Below are 21,145 nucleotides of genomic sequence, written 5' to 3'. Positions count from 1 at the left end.
AAGCCCAGCAGAGCTTCTCTTACTCCTCCAGTGATGTTCTGCTCAGCACCATCAGTGGAGGGTGCTAGACCTGGGCTAATGTTTCCCTGGGATATCCCTGGAGCCTAGGTCCCTCTGTCCTAGCAGCTTCAGGGAGGAGCTGACTTCAGGACAGACGCTCCAAAGTGCCCGCCATACTTACCCAGAAGCTTGCTTTAAAACAACGAAGTCTCATGGAGAAGACTTTAACAAAGGCAGAGCATGTGTGTCTGTAGACAGATGCAGCTGTGTGGCTCGCATGAACCACGTGGTCAGGAGGCTACCCTTGACCCACTAAACTCCACGCAGCAGAGTCGGTCATCTGGGTCCAGAAGAGCTGGGCTCTCTGCCTCGACTGGCTTAGTCTTACTGTGTGAATACCATAATTTATAAAATCCATACCACGTTATCTTTTTTCTGGTCTACTAGGGAACTCATAGCTAAATCAGCTGTATAGAAAAATTCTATAACTAGCGTCATTCTCTCTCCCCCCCTTCCTCTCCCTCTCCCCCTCCCCCTCATTTGACTTAATGTCCTCACTAGGAGGAAACTTTGCCCTAGAGGGTGTATTGTATTCTGTAGGCATTCTCAAATCATTTTTCCTAGAGTCTGAGTGTTCCCATTGCTACAATAAAACACCGTGACCCAAAAGCAAGTTGGGGAGGAAAGGGTTTGTGGGCCTTATACTCCCACACTGCTGTTCATTACTAAAGGAAATCAGGACATAATCTCAAACAGGGCAGGAACCTAGAAGCAGGAGCTAATGTAGAGGCAGGCCATGGAGGGGTGCTGCTTCCTGGCTTGCTCAGCCTGCTTTCTTTCTTTCTTTTTCTTTTCTTTTCTTTTCTTTTCTTTTTTCTTTTTTTTTTGGAGCTGGGGACCGAACCCAGGGCCTTGTGCTTGCTAGGTAAACGCTCTACCACTGAGCTAAATCCCCAACTCCCTCAGCCTGCTTTCTTATAGAACCCAGGACCACCAGCCTGTGGATGGCATCACCCACAGAGGACTGGGCCCTCCTCCATCTAATTGAAAAAATGCCCTTACAGCTGGATCTCATGGAGGGATTTCCTCAACTGAGGCTCTTTCCTCTCTGATGACTCTAGCTTATGTCAAGTTGACACAAAACCAGCCAGCACCCCCCACCAAGGTAGTCTCTGAGTCTTCTGAGATGTGTGAGGGGCTGAGAGGTGTGGAGGTGGGAGGAGGAACGGGGTGGTGCTGGGGACCAGAAGGTATGAAACCATGGAAATCTCAGGTCAGGAAGTAGGTCCCCAGTGGAGGCAGCAGGGAGGCCCAGAGGGATTTAAATCAGGTATCCAGTCAGGAGGGTTACTGAGGGGACTGGTCTTAGGGGATCTTGAGTGCCAGGTCAAGCCTGAATTTCCCAATTTCTTGAGCATCTGCAATAAGCTAGCCGCTATTCAGTGTATATTTCTAAGTTTCTGCATTATTGAAGATTTTAAGGATCAGGAGATGGGAGAAATTTAGAAGTTTAGGAGCCACGGAGAAGTCCAGTCATGTGCCCAGGATCCTGGCGTGGCCAAACCCAGGTTGGAATACAAGGGATAGGCCCAAAGTCTCTCTGGTTCCCACTCAGCCATATCCTCCATCCTGAGGGTTTAGGCAGCTAGGGGAGGACTTTTTTTTATTATGTTTGTTCATTTAGTTGAGATAGAATCTCATGTAGACCAGGCTATCCTCAAACTCCCTATGTAGCTGAGGATGGCCTTGAACTACTAATCCTCCTGCTTTCTCTTCCTGGGTGCTGAGATCCCAGGCGTGCACTGCCCTACCATGTTTATCTGGTGCTGGGGATTGAACCTTGGACTTCAAGCATGCTGGGGGAGCATTTTGCCAACAGTTCAATGTCTGGGGCTATGCAGAAGGCTTTCAGCAGAAGAATGTCATGATCAGACTACAACAAACTAGGGCCTGGGACAGGAGAAGCCACTGAGGTCTTCACAGAGAGACAGTGGTGTCTGGGTCAGGGTGAGGGTGATGACAGGGGAGCATGAAGGGAAAGGCCTGTGACCCAGACTGGGAGGCAGAGAAGATGGGCTAGAGGGCAGGCAACTGCTTAGAGTCTGCAGCTAAGAGAAGCAGTGACTAAAGAGGTGGCCCGGGCATCCCTTCATGGGTGTCATCGTTTTCAGAGATGTGGAGGTCAAGTGTGGCCAGGACAGGGCTGATTGATCTGAGGTCACTGAGTTGGCCACCTGTGGGGTGGCACTCTTGATCCTGAGCCCCTGAGGGCAGCATCCTCATGTCTGCTCAGCTGGTGCCCAAGCCTGACCCAACCCTGGCAAAGGTATCATTTAGCATTGCTTGTATGGTCTCAATGGAACTCAGGTGACCCTCGGCAGAGAGCCGAGCCTGGGGTTTCGGCTCTGTGGGAACAGGGCTGACAAGAGTCATGTGGCTTGTGGCCCTCACCCCTTCCTGCCATTACAGCTACTGACCCAGGGTCCTCTGCACTGAGGGAATTGATGGGTACTCTGCTCTCTCATGACTGGAGAGTCAGAGTGCCTGGGGACACTCCCCAGTCTACCAGCAGGCCCTGAAACCTGCCTTGGGTAACAGGGGTGCAGAAAGAGGTTGGAGGGTATCTGGAAGACTCTGACAAGAGTCGAGAGCCCTCACCCATTCTCTGGAACTCTGGGTTCTAGGTTGGCACCTGTAAATAGCAAGTTCCCCTAGGTGTTTGAGGAATAAATGAGTGCATGAATGAATGAATGAATGAATGAATGAATGAATGAATGAATGAGTGCACACACTGGGTCCTGATTCAGCTTCCTGATTTCTCCCATGTCACCTCAGGTAAGTCATTGCTCCCTTCGAGCTTTGGCTAACCATCTGGAAAATGTGCCTAGAGACCAGGATCTGTCAGAGGATCTTTCCAGAACAAAGGTGGTCGGGAGCTAGAAGCTCAACAGATGCCACTCCCTGGAGGCTGCCCTGACTAAGCCGAGGAACAGCCAGGGCCGTGACTCTCAGGCTGGCAGAGCCCACAGCCAGCTAGGGTTGGCAGCCCTCAGAATCCCCCAGATTTGTCACAAGGCCTAGACCAGCCATTCCTATGGCTTGCTGGATACCAAGCCTTCCCTGACTCAGGTAGCCTAGCCTCACAGACACCAGCGACCTCCTGAAACAGATTTAACCATATCCTTACCCCAAACCCACACCATGCCTGCCTTCAGTGTATCAGGGTTTTGTTCTTAGGGGGATAACCACTGTGGTCAGCCCAGGTGTGCTCTGTCCCTGGGCCACAGTTGCCACCGAGCCCTATCATATCACCTCTGGCAAACCCTCTCACTTGGACAGCTTGCCTGAAGAACTCTGAACTAATTCCCCACATGGGGAGCAGGGGGCTTTTAGGGGCTGTAATAATTCAGCAGCACCCTGGAAACTTACTAAGATATTGTGTGTGTGTGTGTGTGTGTGTGTGTGTGTGTGTCTGTGTTTCTGACTTATTCTCAAGTCATTTCTATAGCCAAGCCTGCTCCGATCGCCACCTCCCTCTGAATAAACTTGCTGCCTGTCACTGTATGCACAGCTTCATGCTGTCTATGCCCCACGAAAGCAAAGCCTTGTGGGTCTGGCTCCCTGTTGTGTCCCCAGCACCAAGGGCAGCAATCAGCTTCCCGCCAAGCTTGTGAAGAAGCAGGATGGGGAAATGGGACATGGATGTCAGAGCCCAGCACTAGACACTGCCCAGCTGCCGTACCTCGGGCTTGTTCACGGAGCATCCCGGAAGAATCTCTCAGTCCCACAGTTCCTGGGCAGCTAACGTCACCCAGCTCCCAGCCCTGCTCCTCCCAGATCTGACCTATCCTGCCTGGAGTCTCAAGTTCAAAGAGACTACAGCTTGGGTGTGCAGGGTGTGATTTAGTGGGTTGTGGGTAGGGCGGGGGCCTGGGCAGGTCATGGTATCTCCCAGGAAATGTTCTCAGGTAGAAGAAAATGAAGAGGGGTGAAAGGGGACTGGAGAGGAGACACGGGCCTTTCCTTCGATGAGAGAGTCACGGCAGTGCGAGCTCTTTTCTAAAGCAGTGCAGATGACTGTTCAGATTGCTCATGAATTTATTTGGACAACAGGAGAAAGCGCACAGAAGAAGAAGACAAGGGCCTAATGCCTCCCTGCCAGGGGCCTGTGGATGACCAAGAGCCCCGGTGGAGGTGAGGCATCTGGTGTGCAAAAAGCTCTGGCTTCAGTTCCCTTCTCTGGAAAATAGAAGTGCATCCTAGGGCGCCCCCGCCCATCCTCCACAACCCTTCTTGCCTCCCTTCGTTTTCCTTAAGCCCGAGAGTGAGCCCTTGGAGAGACCAGGTCCTGATGGCCCCCTGTTCTGCCCACACTGGCCAAGAGCCTAGGCAAGCCGTGATCTATCTGAACTTCGCTTTCCAGGCTTGGTTGGAAGTTGTCACCTAGAATTGTTGGGAAGCCAGATGAGTGAGTGTGTGGAAGAGTCTTATAAACTGTCTGGCAAGGCTGAGGCTGCTCTGTGCTTACCAGCCTGGCATACCTCCATGTCATGAGCACCGCCACTGTCTTCATCCCAGCAATGCCTTAGACACCAATCACCTCTCTCCTCTTCTCCCTCCCTTCTTTCTCTTCCACCTATCCATTTATCCATCTATTTGGTCATTCAGTCATTCCTCCATCCATATGTCCTCCATACCCTTGTTCATCTATCCACTTGTTTGTCCATCTATCCATCCATCTCTGTCCATCTGTCTATCCATCCTTCTCTCTATCTGTCCATCCATCTGTCTATTCATCCATCTATCTATCCATCCATCTCTCCATCTGTCCATCCATCTATTCATCCACCCATTATCCCATCCATCATCTATCCATCATCCATCCATCCACCCATCATCCATACATCCATCCATCATCCACCCATCCATCCATCCATCATCCATCATCCATCATCCATCCATCCACCCATCATCCATCCATCCATCCATCCATCATCCACCCATCCATCCATCATCTATCCATCATCCATCCATCCACCCATCCATCCACCCATCCATCCATCATCCATCATCCATCCATCCACCCATCATCCATACATCCATCCATCCATCCATCATCCATCCATCCACCCATCATCCATACATCCATCCATCCATTCATCCATCATCCACCCATCCATCCATCCATCATCCATCCATCCACCCATCATCCATACATCCATCCATCCATCCATCCATCATCCATCCATCCATCCATCCATCATCCATCCATCCATCTTCCTCAGTGGAGGCCTCTGGTCTTCAGGTGAGCTTCCTTTATATTCCTTAATCTATTTATAGAAAGCCCCCTTAGAGAATCCATCTTTGTACCTGTCTTTGACATCCCCTGCGGGTGGACAGGAGCTTCTTGGCTGTGTGTCTGCTGCTTGGGAAGCATGTCCTATGGCTCCAGAAACATCTTTCTCTGGACCCTGACACTCACCGAGATGCGGACATGTCATTCACCCTCTCCAATCAGCAGTCCTGTGGTATCTTCCTGCTTACAACAGAATCGTCAACCGGAGACAAGACCCACACCGAGCCTCTCATCCATTCAACCAAGATACCATCCCTTTGACTACTCGGGCCCGAACACTGTGGCCATCCTTGCATTCTTCTTCCTATTGAACTCCCATCATCTGCTGACGTCAACAGCTGCACTGTCTTCAAGATTTGCTTTCATTCCGGTTCCTGACTCCCATGACACCCTGGGGTCAAGGCACCATCACCTCTGCCCAAAGGATAGAGAGCCTGCAACCTCTAAAGTCACGTGCCTCTCTCTTGCTTCTGGGAGGTGTCTATTTCCTACCCAATCAAGTCCTTGGAGCAAGAAACCCGGGCTTTTCTGCTTCTCCTAGGGATGAGTGCACAGGAGACCAGCAACGCCTGTGTGAGCATGGGGCATCCGGAAACCGCCACCCCGCATGCTCAGAACCTGGCTCCCGAGCTCAGAAGACAAGAGTTTTTCTATATACTTTTCTCTCTTTCCTTCCTTTCTTGTTGAAAGGCCAGACTTAAACTCACTATGCAGCTCAGGATGACATCCAACTCCTGACCCCGGTTGCAAATGTAGGCATTCACTGTCATAACACCCAGTTTTGTGTGATATGAAGGGAGGAAGGGAGGAAGAAAAAATCATAAAACCATTTTAAAAGTGTCCATGTCTGTGCTTGCGTCTGTCTGTCTTTCTCATACACACAGACACACATACGTGATCAGAAGAATATATATTAACATTATTAGGAACATGCTCTATGTAACTTTTACTCTCTTCATGGTTCCCCGTAGGTCATTTTCAAATTTAAAGAAATAAATTTCCTAGAATAGGAAAATACTATTAGGGACAGTGTAAAAACAGGTTTGTGTAGACCATGGTCACATGACACTAGGTAGGTTTGCATAGACCATGGTCACATGACATCAGGTCTGTGTAGACCAAGGTCACATGACAGCAGGTCTGCATAGACCACGGTCACGTGACATCAGGTTTGTGTAGACCATAGTCATGTGACTTCAGTCACGGTCCTAGCTTTGCTGTTTGCTTATGGGAAAGCTGGGTAAGGTACCCCAGAAAGCCTCCATTCCCCAGGATCACATAAAGACAATTCCCTCCCTCCTCACAAGAGCGCCGTGGGAATAAAAGACATGAAAGTGATTTGGGTGCACACCTTTAATCCTAGCACTCGGAAGGTAGAGGCAGAGGCAGGTGGATCGCTGTGAGTTTGAGGCCAGCCTGGTCTACAGAGTGAGTTCCAGGAACAACAACAACTAAAGGAAGGAAGGAGGGAGGGAAGGAAGGAAGGAAAGAAGAAAGACATGTAAGTAAAGGAGAAATGTGGGGCATCTCGATCATGAGTTCAAAGTGTTAGGTCACCCGCTGACTTTGTGCCCTCTGAATTCTGGGTACCAGCACATCACCTCATGGTGGGTTTGTGTGCAGGCAGCACTGCCATCCTGAGTAGCCGCCAGCACATCTTTTAGACAAAGCTATCTCTCTTCCACTGCCCTGAATGCTCACCCCATAAACGAGGTCCTCCAGTTTCAGCAGCTGTCACACACGTGGGATAACTGAGTCCAGGGGAACTCACGTACTCCTATGCCCCCCCCCCTTGGCTCTGAGTGCCAGGCCTGGGATTCGAACCCCACAACACTCATCCTCGCTGAGCTGGCCCTGAGGACTGGATTGCCACACTCAGGAGACAGGATCTACAAATTTCTTAGTGTGAGCCCTCAGAAAGGCAGTCCCAGGGTTGGCTCAGGCACCAAGGGGCTGAGTGGGAGGGCCGGGCCCCTCTGAGCTTCCTGTTGGCAGCTGAACCTGGCTGTTTTCAGGTCCCCTTCCCACCCCACAGAGAGCTTCAGACACCTCCCTCCCAGCCTCCTAGATTGACAGCCATGACTTAGGTGACTGGGCGTGGAGCCAGGAGGTGGGGACCAGGCTCAGGCAGGCTCCCCAGGTTGCAAGGTGAAATTAAAAGGGAGGAGGAGAGAGCTCCAGCCCATCAGAACGCACGCTCCTACCCGGCAGCCGGGTGTCCCCAAGAAGAGCTGGGGATCCGGGGCACAGCTGAGGCTTGTGGCTGCTGGGTACCCAAGCTGACCCGATCAGGAGACTGGAAGCTGGGCCCAGGATGGCCTCCCAGCGAGCTGTGCAGCTGTCTCTGAGAAAGCCTGCTCATGCCGTGTGTGTGATAGGTGTGGAGACACTGGTGGATGTGTACAGGTAAGACCTGGGACGCTCTCCTGTACTTAGGAATCCGCAGGCGAAAGAAGATGCAGGAGGGTGGACAGGGTGATGCCTGGACACCAGAGAAGGTGGAGCTGGCTTCAGAGCTATCAAGGGAAGGAAATAGGGTCTGCCCAAGTACACTGGGAGCAGGACATTGGATCCAGTCCCAGGATGAAAGTGGACTCAGGAGACGACCCTGAGTCCTGGGGCCAACCTCTGGGTTCCACATGACAGTCTTCAAGTAGAGCAGCAGAAGGAAGTGGGGCTTGAGCCAGGGAAGAGGGTTGGGCCCCCCTTCCTCCCTTCATGTCTTGCCAGTTTTCCTCCTCTCTGCGGTTAGGGGTGTGCATGTGACATCTTGACCCTTGGAGGCCAGCCAGGGACAACCAGAGTGACAGGGATTAAGAGGGAGTAGTCAACGTACAATTCTCAATGACTTAATCTAAGAAGCCATCCTGGAACAAAGCCTGGGTCCTGGGCCAGCAAGAGATGATGGTGGTGGTGGTGGTGATGATGACGATGATGATGATGATGACGACGGTGATGATGATGGCGATGATGGTGGTGGTGGTGATGAAGATGGTGGTGGTGATGATGATGGTGATGATGGTGATGGTGGTGGTGATGATGATGGTGATGATGATGGTGGTGGTGATGATGGTGCTTGTGATCAAAGCAATAGTGACATCTGAACAGGATAACCATGACTTCAGTTTCCCCCATTGACCCAAATCTTCCCTGTCCTGCCTCTGCTTAGATAGGGATGCAGGAACCTGGGCAGCCTCAGCTCTTTACCTGACCACTGGGGAAGTCGTTGATCTCTGGAGCCTGTGGAGCTCCAGTGGGGTGCCTTCCACAGGGAGCTGAGGGCTGGGGGTTCTCAGGCACCATCTGAACTCAGTTCATCCTGGGGGCTCAGTTCCTGTGCTTGCCCAGCCGTGGGGACAAGCTGTACCTGTTGCCTGTCTGACCGTCACTGATGCTTCATCTTACCGTCCCCCTTTCATGTAATGGTGTAGGGCCCCGGGGACGGGGATGAGGAGGGACAGACAGATGCTCTGGAGGCCAGACCTTGACTACCTACCACTCGAGACCAGAGGTCAGGCTGGTCTCGTCAGACCTATGCGGCTAATGGGATCCTATCCACTCTTGCCCATTTAGCATACGATTCTAGATTTAAGGAATAGAGTCTGAGCGGGGTGGGGGGCGGAGGGAGAGGAGGAGGGAGAAGGAAAGACAGAGACAGAGACCGAATTTTTGGTACTCCCTGGGGCTTTACACATGCTCTACCCCAGGACCAGCCCCCAGTAACTGTTCTTTAGCGATAGCATGGGGCGTCCGTATCCTTCAGCCTGCAGTTCACCTGAAGATCAATTAAGACCAGCCTTCCTCTACTGTGTCTGGCAGTCCTGCTTTGACACTGGTGTCAGGGAAGGAGAGCTCATGGGTCCCGGGGTCCCGCCTGCCTGATTCCAGGACCCTGCTCTCGCCTAGGGACAACGCTGTTTCTAGAAAGTTCTTTCAAACCTCAGCCCTGTGTTGCTCTACTAAGGCACTTGGCAGGGAGCCAGGTCTGCCTTCTGTCACCCGGTCCCCGTACCCATCTCATCCCATCCTGTTCCCCATCCCTCCTCTGCCCCTCATCCATATCATGTCCCCGCCCCTCCTGCCCTCCCTTACCGCCAGCACCAGAGTCCCTGGCTTCTCCTTGCCCTGGTCTCTGGATCCTGATTGGATGAACTGGGCCCCCTCTGCAGCACGCCACTGCCCTTCTGTGAGCCTGCCTCTGCCTCTCTGAGTGAACTCAACAGTGCCACCATCATGGGTTGGGTTGGGGGGAGATGATTGAGACCTGCATGTGTCTGTCCGTGGTAGGTGACTGATAGGCTATGCCAGCTGTGGGCACCCCCACATCTGTTCTTCCCATTGCTCCTCGGAGGGGGCGGGGACAAGGACAGCACAGGGCATATGGAGGGACACCAAACCCTTAGCGTCCTTCAGTGTGGCTGGCCCAGATGAAGGCAGAGGGAGCTGCCTTGACTGTGGTATCCCTTGACTGGCTCTGGGAGGGACTTAAGTGTCAGTCAGCTCTGTACCCTGAGTGTTGACCAGCATTACAGCTACCTAGAGTTAACAAGGGCCACAGGAATTTGCTCTGTGACACTGAGGAGGGCTCTCCTGCCTGGAGGTAGTGACACCCGGAAAGGTGCCTTGAATGGACTAGCCACTGGAACTTCCAAGAGCCTGAGGCTCCCCCAGGGGCTGGGTTAGAGCCAGGTCACACAAGATAATGTGATGAACTTGGGGCTCCTCCACCCCTTTGCTTTGTGACTGGCTCCAGCTGAGGCCAACCAAGGGGCTTAGAACTGGTCCTGCTTGCTGACAAGCCTGGGGAAGCCCCCCCCCCCCAAGTATGAGGTGTGCCGGTCACCTGAGCTGCCCAGAGTTTGAACCTCCAGGTGATAGTGCATAAGGTGACATCAGAGGAAGTGATTAATCCCCCAGAGGCCACATGGCCTGGCTATTTGACCTGGCTATTTGAAAAAAAAAATGTCTGTATTCGGGGTTAATTGTGTGCCGTGGAGTAACTAGTCTCAACAGGTATGTGGGCCATCACATACGGGCTATCTCAGCACCCTGATGCCTCTCCCCCAGTGGGTTATCTCACCACCTCGACTCCCACCCCCAGTAGGCTGCTTTAGCACCCTGACCCCATCAAGCCAGCAGGCTATACATCAACCGTCTCAACCTCACTTTCGGCAAAGAGAATTGGATGTTTAGGGACTTGGGGCACAGGAGTATGGGGGGTCCGTGAACCTCTCAGATGAGCTACCGGAAGGGCCAGGCCTGAGCATCTCCTAGGCTTCCTGAATTCCCAACCAACAATGCCCTGCGATGTGTCTGTCTGTCCCCTGCGCCCCCCCCCGCCGGGAAGATAAGTGTTGTCAGCCTCGCAGGAGCTCCGGGAGGCAGAGGGAGCTGGGCTGCCAGGGAAGGACGCTAGGATTGTCAGGATCCCAACCGGAGGGATGCTGGGCCCAGGCTGGACACCCGCTCTCCTCACCCCAGCCTCTACATAAGGAAGACTGTCCATATTTGGAGGTGACGTTGGAACGCTTACATTTTTTTTGAGTTCCTGGATTACATGAGGCCAAGAGAAGAAGCCCTGCTCCAATTCAATGCTGGCCCGAGGGCTATCGGGGGTAGGACAGTGAGTGAACAGTGGGCATCCTGACAGCATAAAGGGCATCAAGCAGGATGTGGGACATACTGTCATTCCACCCCTTAAGAGACTGAGGCAGGAGGATTGCAAGTCCAAGGCCAGCCCGGGCAGCTGAGCAACACTCTGTCTGAAGATAAAAAGTAAAAAGGGAGCCGGGGGTGTAGCTCAGCGGTAGAGTGCTTGCCTGGCATGCAGGAGGCCCTGGGTTCAGTCCCCAGCACTGTCTAAATGGAAGGCCCGACATTGTTATCTGTCTGGGAGGGCTGAGTTCTCAATTCCACAGACACGGCTGCTGCCAACCGTGCTCAGCCAGCTGGGGAAAAGCCAAGAGGATTCCAAAGCTATTAGCAAGTCTGGGCTGGCACTGAGGAAACTGGGACTTGTGGACATGAGCCAACCTGGCTTTATCTGCATTTGGGCCTCCAAGTGCACCCTGGGCCCGAGAGCAGGACCCTGGGCATTCTGGGTTTGAGCTCAAAAAACTCAAACACTTGAAACACTACTAACAAGTGCTTCCCATGAGCCCTTGGGGCCCATACATCTGACCAGACTGCTCCTGGCTTAGGCCTCGGGCATAGAGTCAGTTAGTTTGGATGGAAGACAGGTCATTAACTCTGTAGGGGACTCAGCAGAGGGGCAGCAGGCATGCTGTGAGCCAGGTTAGTCACCAAGTCTCTGGACATGGGCACGTGTGGTCCCAACCCCTGGGCTTGGTAAAGAGAGAGGAGGACTAGACCCTCCCCTCCCCCACCCTAGCCAACACTCACCTGGCTGCACTGAGAGGAGCACCCGGAGGTGGCCAATTTAGTAGTTTCTTAGAACACGATACTGAGGGTCTTATTGGTCCTTGGAGGCTGGGCGACCTTCAGCCAATCACTTAGCTCCTCTGAGTTTGCTTTCTCTCAGCCTAAGTAGGTACGGGTGATGTCACCTATTGTGTGACTGTTGGCATTTCTAGTTTCCCCATTTTACTAATGAGAAGTTTCATCACCCACAGGCCCCAGATCTCCTTTGGCAAGGGGGAAATGACTCGGTGCACTGATTTTAAACCAGGGCCCTTTCTCTTGGGGTGCTTTGGTCCCAGGCTCCAGTCTTCCTCTGCTTCTAAAGACAGAGAGTGATAGCTGCCACCTGGTGCCCTGTATCCACTGTGGGGAGGTCTGCCGTCTCCGGCCATCCTCCTGGGCTTGCTAGGCAGCCTGCACTGAGCAATGGCAGGGCGTTGCAAGGTGCCCATGAACCATCGATCACTATCTCTTGAAAGGAGAGGTCACAGTCACGCCCCATATGGCATAGACCTTAGGGAAGTGAGGACATGTGGTACCTACCCGACCAGCCATGCATGGCCCTTCATGACCCCAGCCAGCTGCACACAGCTAAAGGGACAGAGGGAGAGAGCCAAGGCTGAGTGGCATCTGAGCAGTGCCTCTCCCGCCGACCTGGTTGGCTACCCTAGTCCACTTGGCTGGTACCTGCTTGTGAGGAGCTCACGAGAGCCAGCATGAGAGCTGGTTTTAAAATGTGGGTGTGTGCATGTGTGTATGTATTGGTGCCGTGCATGTGTGTGTGTGTGTGTGTGTGTGTGTGTGGAGGGCAGAGGATAATCTTGGGTGTATCTCCTCAAGAGCCATCCACCCTGGCTCTTTTTAGACAGGGACCTGGGACTTGCCAATTAGAGTAGATTCTCTGGTCAGTGATCTCCAGCCTTCTTCCTATCGACTTTTCCTGGGTATATGAGTTACCCAGGCTTTTACTTTATTGTTATTCTTTTTTTTAAAGATTTATTTATTTATTTCATGTATGTGGGTACACTGTCGCTGACTTCAGAAGAGGGCATCAGATCCCATTACAGATGGTTGTGAGCCACCATGTGGTTGCTGGGATTTGAACTCAGGACCTCTGGAAGAGCAGTCAGTGCTCTTAACCGCTGAGCCATCTCTCCAGCCCCTTTATTGTTATTCTTATGAGTACTCTGTTTGGATATACATTTATATATGCACACAGATATACACATATATACATACATGCACATATGTACATAAACACATATATACATGTACCCATATACACATACATGCATGCACATGCATACAAACACATATACACATACATGCATGCACATGCATACAAACACACATACACATACATGTATACACACATATACATATATACATATATACGCATATACACACATACATACACAACACACATATACATATATACATATATACACATATATACATGCATATACAAATATGTGTATACAAATATGCATGTATATATACACATATATACATATACACACATGTACACATACACACATACACACATACACATACACCTATACACATACACATATATACATATACACATGCATATACACATACACACATATATACATACATGCATACACACACCTATACACATATACATATATACATATTTACACCTATACAGATACACATATATGCATATATACACATATATACATATACACATGTACACATACACACATACATGCATGCACACATACACACATATGTACAATACACACATACATATACACATACATGTATGCATACATACACACATTCCCACATGTACATACATACACATATACACATATATGCATGTACACATGCACACATACACGCATACACACACACAAATGCAGTACCCAAGGAGGTCAGAAGAAGACATCAGATCCCCTGGGAATTGAACCTGGGTCCTCTGCAAGAGCCATCTCTCCAGCCCGTCCCTAGGTTTTTAATGTGAGTTTGGACATTAGATTCACTTGCAAGGATTTACCAATTTCCCAGTCCCTGCTTATTTATTTTAAGATGGTTCTTGCTACAGAAGCCAGGCTGGCCTTGAACTCCTAATCCTCCTGCATGCCGCCATCTTAGATACCAGTCACCTCTCGAGATGCTAGCTTGTGTGGTGGTGAGCCTCGTCTGGCTCCCTGGTCTGCTGAGAGTGAAGGGGGTCACACAGCATTCTCACCCATGGGTCCTCGTCTCATCCTATCTGGTGCTCATCCCTCTGAGGCCCTCAGAACCATCTGCTGCTTCCCACAATATGCCGGTCTACTCTCACAGCAAGCTTGCAAGGCGGAGAGAACTATAATCTCCGTTTTACAAAGAAACTAAGACAGAGAGAGATTGAGAGACTTTCTGAAGACAGAGAGCCTGCAACTGCTGGGGCTGGGATTTGAACCCACAGCTGCCTGATTCCAGATTCTGTGAGCGCTACCGCAGGGAAGCCTGATCTCTGGGAATTCTGCAGAGTCCATGTGAGTGGTGGGGTGGGGGCAGCCCTAGACATGCTCTGTGCTTTAATCTCATCACTGTGCTGTGTAGCCCCTTGTATGACTGTTCGGGACTTCTCTGCTCTGTAAACTCCTGTTCTGCAGGCAGATGCTAGGGATCGAGTCAGAGCGCAGAGCAGGAACCGTGGTGTCTCATCCAGGTGCCATTCTCCACTGGGTCCTGAGGTGCCCACGTCACACAGTACGGGGGTGTTCAGACTGAGTCGGGAGCAGCACTGTCTCTCAGGCTTAGCGACTCTGGGGGCCAGGTCAGCCTGGGAGACTGACAGCCCTGTCAGGGTCTGACCTGCCACCCGCCGTCAGCTCCAGTCACCTGGACCTGTGAGACCTTCTCTGTTTTAGTCCCCGAGGCTACCTGTATCTCCTGCTCCTTCCTGCAGCGCCACTGCCTCTCACGAGCCTTGCCTACCTAGCTCCTGCCCCAGTTGAGGGTGATGGCCAAGTGTGGGTGGGTAGCACAAAGGTCCCAATAGTCGTCCTCCTGAGAGTGGGTGTGGAAGCCTCTGCGTGGAAGCCTGCAGCCTAGCAGAAAGAAATACTTTGTAATTACAGGACAGGTGTAGAGCACTGCCTGATGTGGGAAGAGCTCAGGCTGAGTCCTTTGGGGTGGGGGCTGGCCATGATGAGCCCTGGATTCTTGGGACCCGGAGAGCATGCGTGCTCACTGTTCTTGGGACACTGTATTCTGTACTGACGGTGGGGATAGAGGAATGGCGGCTTTCCTGCTCAGTCCCTTAGGCTTGCTCACAGGGAAACCCTCTGAGGAGCTCATGTGGAAATTCTGCCATTTCCAAGTCTCCCTCATCCTCTCCTGTAAGCTACTCCCTCCCTTCAGCGGGACATGCTCCAGTCACGTGCTCCTTGTACTATCAGCCCCTGTGAGAGGTGGGAGATACCATGTTGCCCGCTGCTGTGTGATCTGAGGAAGGTTGCCTCACCTCTCTGAACGCCCGCCTGAGAGGGTTATTGTGAATGAAGCAGAGACAAGGGCAAGAGTATCACAAAGTTAGCTAAATGAGGTGCTTGAGCGCCCCTCGGCCCCCAGCAGCCAGACATGTCCCCAGCAGGCACCTTGGCTGAGTCAGCAGCCGACTGAGGAGGGCGGGGCTCAGAGTTTATCTTGCCGCCCCACCCTCATGACCCCTTGGTGTCCTCTAGGTTCTGGCGGCCTTCGCCTCGGCTTTAGCTGGCCCTCCTCCAAGCTACAGGATGAGTCAGGCTGGTGAAGGTGCCTCTAGCATACAGGCAGACCTGGAGGGACCCCTGTGTTACAGGCTGCGAATAAGAGGGGGGCAATGGTGCCAGACCAGGGCAGGAGGCACAGGCTGAGAAGATTGACAACAGCAACTACCAATCAGAGCACATTTTACAGCAGTCCCCACCCGCACCCCCATCTCCGCACCCTCACCAACCTGGGAGGTGGCTACACGGAGGAGGAAAACCAAGGCTGACTCTGTCAGGGACCAGAGGTCACACTCTAGGGAGGGGAGAGTTTATTCGCCACAGCCTGGCAAGAGGAACTGTTTTCTAGTTACCGGGAAGACCGCGAGGATCTGCCTGTAGAGCTGGTCAAGGTCACACTCTATCACTGAAGGAAGTCAGGGCAGTAGCTCAAAGCAGGCGCTTGGAGGCAGAGGCCATGGAGGAATGCTGCTTATTGGCGTGCTCCCCGTGGCTTCCTCAGCTTGCTTTCTTATAACACCCAGGACCACCATCCCAGAGAGGGCACCACCCACAACGGTCAAGGCCCTCCCGCATCAATCATGAATCAAGAAAATGCCCCACACACTTGGCTGTGGGACAACCAAAAAACCCTGACCAGTTCGCCTCTTTTAGTCCCTCCGCATTGTTTTTGCCATGGGGTTTCACGATGTAGCCCCAGCTGGCCTGGAGCTGGCTTAAACTCAGAGATCTGCCTGCCTCTGCCTCTCTAGTGCTTAGACTAGGGGACTGTACCGCCATGCCTGTCCTGTCACCACACTTTAGGGAGAGGTTTCCTTTGACTGGGAGCTTGGGGACATGTGCCAGGACTTCACACCGCCAGGATCTTCCTAGCAAGATACCCCACAGAGAGGCAGCCTGGGTAATGGTGTGTGCAGGAAGCAATCCCACTGTGGACCTCCTGGACTTACTCCAGTTCCCACGCATGTCTGTCCCTTAATTTATGGCCCACCACAGACTTGGAGTGCCAGTCCAATGCCCGAGGCTCTGGGAGGGGTAGGGCCAGGATGCCAAGGGAATGAGATTCCAAGGACACACAGCACCCTCCTGGCAAACCCTCCTTTCTCAGGCACCACGAGAAATAGCTATGACAACACTACCGGATCCCCTGGGACCTGGCTGAACACCTGCCGCTGACACGGACAGGTTGAGGATGGCCAGAGCCTCAAAGACACCAGGATTGAGCTGGATAGACCCCCGCATGTCCCAGAGAAGGGCCCTGAAAGGCCTGTTCTGCCTGTAGCTGCCTCTCAAGGGAAGCCACTGACAGTCCCTGGCTGTTAAGGTGGACAGACAGGGATATGGCACCTTTATGGATGGATGAGCTTGAAATCAAGATGGTCCTTCCATCTTCTGGTGCTGTGATAAAGCACCAAGACCAAAAGCAGCTTATACAAGAAAGTGCTTAATTTAGGGCTCCTGGTTTCAGAGCATTAGAGTCCAGGACCATGACGTCAGAGAGCATGGCGGCATCCAGACAGGCACGGTGCTGGTGCAGCATCTGAGAGTTTACAGTTTGATCCTCAAGCAGAAGACAGAGAGGGAGTGGGAGATAACTGGGAAGGGCCTGGATTTTTAGAAGCCTCCAAGCCGGGCCCCAGTGACACACCTCCCCGAGGCCACACCTCCCCGAGGCCACACCTCCCCGAGGCCACACCTCCCCGAGGCTCCGCCTCCTACTCCTTCTACTAGCTGGGGATCCAGCATTGGAATACATACATGAGCCTCTGAGGGCATTCTCATTTAAACCGCCACAGTTTCCAGTACTGACTGTGTGAAGTTGCTCAAGTCCTGAAGGAAGGGCAGACGCAGGGGCGCGCGCGCTCACACACACACACACACACACACACACACACACACACACACACACACACTTCTGCTTACCGTACATCTCAACCCGCATTCAAGTCACGCATCAGCTTCAATAACAGTGGCTTTATTGGTGGTATAATGATCAATCTGGGACAGATACTATTGCCTTACCAAATCGTGGTATGAGCTGCAGCCACAGCCAGCTACAGCGAGGAGAAATGGGCTCTAGAGACTTTACAAGGTACTTGCCAATAAGGAGTAACATACGGTGTGACGGTTGTAGGAATCTCTTCATGTTAATAAGCTTTACAATAAGTGTGTATGCATACAAGTGCCCCCAGAAGGCTGTTAAACCTGGGGTTGGGGTTGGGGCAGCAAAGGATACATGGGTGAGGCTGGGCAGAGGGAAAGCAAGAGAGCATGGAGGGTTGCAGCCAGCTGGGGACATGTTTCAAGCTAAAGGAGTAAGGATGTTGGCTCTGGGAATGGAGCAACTCTCGTGGCCTGTGTAGGAAGGAAGGCTGCAGGTGAAGGTGTGTTCCAGGGAGGGGCCATGGGGATAGGGAGCAGGATCTTTCTTGTAGAGGATCCCAACAGGCAGGAGAGTGAAGGGGACAGTAGTTATCAAAACGGGTGATGTTTGCCGTGTACATGAGATGTGAGGGTGAGGGTAAGGTAGGGTGCAGATGATAGCCCTGGTCCTGGTCAGAGACAGGCTTGGGTGGGGCTAGATGTGACACCAGTGACAGGTGATATAAAGTTGACCTGCTCTTGGGGAGAAGGGGAAGGTGGCAATAGTTTCCAGAGACAGATAGACAGACAGATGGACAGACAGCGTGTTAAAGGTCATACTCAAGATCAGCAGCCACAGACTCAGACAATCCGTCTTCATCTCTAGCCACACAGCTCAGGGACCGGGTTGGGAGTTGGCCTTGGCAACTGCTGGAGTTGCCAGGCAGCAGCTGGCAGAGGTTAAACTCAGCCCAAAATGCCCTGGGACCAAAGCTTCGAAGGCTGAGAGGGTCAGGTGCAGGAGGCCCAGGGGACTGAGGCCTGGCGTGGGAGTGCCGGGATTCAGGAAAGGTCCCTGTCAGTGCTGACAGGGCTGTTCGCAGCAGGTGGAGCCTACCTAAGTGAAGCCACAGTGTGTGCGACCCCAGAGAGATGCCTGGGGCCAGGTGCAAGCAGCCACATTGGAACATGGGTGGTCGTAAGGCGATGAAAGGGTGCTTGAGACATCGAAAACAAATAAAACCTGGGGACAGCAGACTGCACAGCCTGGGAGCTGGTCCCCAGGGGGCTGGACCAGTGACAAGGTCAGAGTGACAGCCAGCAGGGAGGGAGGGAACATGGTACATGCTGATATCTGAACAATTCACTTCAAGGGCTGGAGGCTCCGGAGTTCAAGGTCATCCTTGGTTATTTGATGGGTTCAAGTCTGGGACAGCGAGGCTCAAGGGACACCTGGGGCCTTGAGCCATGTGGTCAGCACAGCAGTAGCCATGGGGACTAAGGCTTCAGAAGGTCCACAGCCACTGAGGGACAAGTCTAAATCGGCACTCTAAATCAAAGGCTGAGGACACCTGGAAGAATTGGGTGGGGGGGTGCGGTTTCCATGGTTACGGGTATGAGGGTGGTCAGGGGAGGCCTGTCGTTCTCTGCCCCTCCTCTCATCAGTAGAGCGGGACTGAATAGTGACCATTATCACTATGGTCAAGGAAGGCAGGTACTTGGTAGGGACAGGGTGACCATATAAGGGGCTGTGGGAGGGTTTTCTCCAAGGCTTGCTTGAATGGATTCTCAGGGGCCCAGGAAAAAGCAGAGACAGGAGTAAAAGAAAAGACCTCTCATTTTGTATGTGGAGTCAGGAGTACTTCTTTAAGCGGACCTGTCTTCATGGGCCTCACTGCTTCGAGACACCGTGGTGGAACCCTGAACACTGATGGGTGAGGAGGTAGGCAAGCACTTCGGCCCGCACTTCTGATATCTTCTCATTGATGAGGGCTTTGTGGAGCCTGACCCCGGGCTAGTGCCTGACACAGGTGGGCAGCCTGTATTCGTCAAGTCAATAGACAAATACATCTCCCCAGGACCCTGCTGGTGTGGCTCTGTGTACCCCAAATCCTGAGTCACTCCATCTGAAGCTACAACTGCCAAGCAGGTGGTCCCGAGGGCCCAGCAGATTGACTCCTTGTCTCTCCAGAGCCAAGAGCTCTGGGGCTCCTCGGCCAGACAGAGAGAAGCTGCTTCGTGAGACCCACTCCAGTGCAGATGGGCCCAAGGGAGCCCTGGGGGTTGGCAAAAGGCAGGGCTGTATTCCTTCCTTTCTAAGCATTTCCTGAGTGCCCTGCGCACACTCTGAGGCTCCAGCAGCAGGCTAGGCATGGCAGTCCTCAGGAACGGAGCTAGCAGTACAGCTAGACGGTGACATGCACGGTTGACGAGCTGGGAAGGGAAGAAGATGACTCGGCCTTAGCTAGAGGGATAGGGGTGGGTATTCGTTTCTTCTCTCATTGCTCTCCCCTGTTCGGTCCAGAATTGCCCGCCCAGGAAATGGTCCAGCCCATCATTAAGACAAGTCCTCCCACATCAATGAATGTATCATGTTAAAAGGTGTATTTGTGGGGCTGGGGATTTAGCTCAGTGGTTAGAGTGCTTACCTAGGAAGCGCAAGGCCCTGGGTTCGGTCCCCAGCTCCGAAAAAAAGAACCAAAAAAAAAAAAAAAGGTGTATTTGTGTGTGTGTGTGCACATACATGAATAGTGGTCAGAAGGAGTTGGTCCATTCACTCTGCCATTTGGGCCTAGGGGATTGAACTCAGATCCCTCTAAAGCCCAGGCTCCCAGATCATTCTAGATGCTCTTAAGTTGACAGTTGTCCCTAACCACCTGAGGAGGGTTGTTGAAAGGGGGCGTTTAAACAGAGCCCTGAAGCCTGGTGCTGAGCCTTGGGGATGTAAGTTGGGGGTTGGGGGAAGGCATCGGGTATATGAAGTTTCCTGGGATAAGATAGCCTGGTGTCTCCATGAACCAGCAGGAAGGACCATGTGGGTAGAACAGAGAGAGACTTGGAGGCAGAGGTCCCCGGCCCCACCGGTCAGGGGTACCTTTTAAACAGCTACCGTCTCAGGACCCAGCCTCTTCCTACATGGTCACTCTCTGAACCTCTCCGTCTCTTCCTCCCTCTCTGCAGTGATGTGCCCAAAGGCGCCAAGACCTTTGAGGTGTCCGGGAGCTCTGAGGTGAAGATCTACATGGTCTACGATCCCTCAAGAGTGGCAGAGCCCGCAGGCCGGGCCCACTGGCCCCTGGATGCCAATGTGGATGTGGTGGTGGTGGCGGACACAGTCAGTAAGAACTTACACGACCTCAAGGTAAACAGCATCCAGAGGCGGGGGTGGGGGTGGGGCAGCTAGCTTGTATCCCATGCCCAGCCATCTCCTGACACATCTCCACAGAGAGACCCAGACCCATCTCACCCACCCCAACACCACACAGCACAGCGAAACAACCTGGTCACCCTTCAGATCCACATACGTCCCTGCAGTTGCCCCCAAACCCCTGTGCTCCCCACGCAGGACTGTGTGGCCTTACTTGTGTGTGCTCATGCAGGGCCCTCCACATGTAGCCAGCAAGCCACCTTCGACTGACAGCTCCCAGCTGGCCCTGGTGTCTCCCACACGGGAATGGCCCCTCAACTGCCGGCCTGGTGCTTTCTCCTGATGGGGCAAGCTGGGACCTGTGTGTGGCTCTGCACATGACTGTAGGCAGAACCTAAGACAACCTTCCCCGGA

The 21,145-nt window shown here is 52.7% G+C and overlaps 1 protein-coding gene and 1 non-coding gene across 2 annotated transcripts in view; both read left to right on the top strand.

Moving 5' to 3' along the window:
- The first annotated feature begins 7,540 nt into the window (after positions 1 to 7,540).
- The window catches only part of Padi1 (peptidyl arginine deiminase 1), a 32,464-nt gene continuing 18,859 nt past the window's right edge, over positions 7,541 to 21,145 (top strand). The window contains 2 exon segments of the mRNA NM_019332.1: positions 7,541 to 7,762; positions 20,545 to 20,725. Coding sequence (NP_062205.1) covers positions 7,671 to 7,762; positions 20,545 to 20,725 — 273 coding nt within the window. The 5' untranslated portion in view covers positions 7,541 to 7,670.
- Positions 11,146 to 11,217, top strand: Trnaa-ggc1 (transfer RNA alanine (anticodon GGC) 1). The gene has a single exon. It is a non-coding gene; the product is annotated as a tRNA-Ala (tRNA).

Source organism: Rattus norvegicus, chromosome 5, assembly GCF_036323735.1.
Source record: "Rattus norvegicus strain BN/NHsdMcwi chromosome 5, GRCr8, whole genome shotgun sequence".
NCBI lineage: Eukaryota > Metazoa > Chordata > Mammalia > Rodentia > Muridae > Rattus > Rattus norvegicus.
This window is presented reverse-complemented; position numbering and strand designations above follow the sequence as displayed.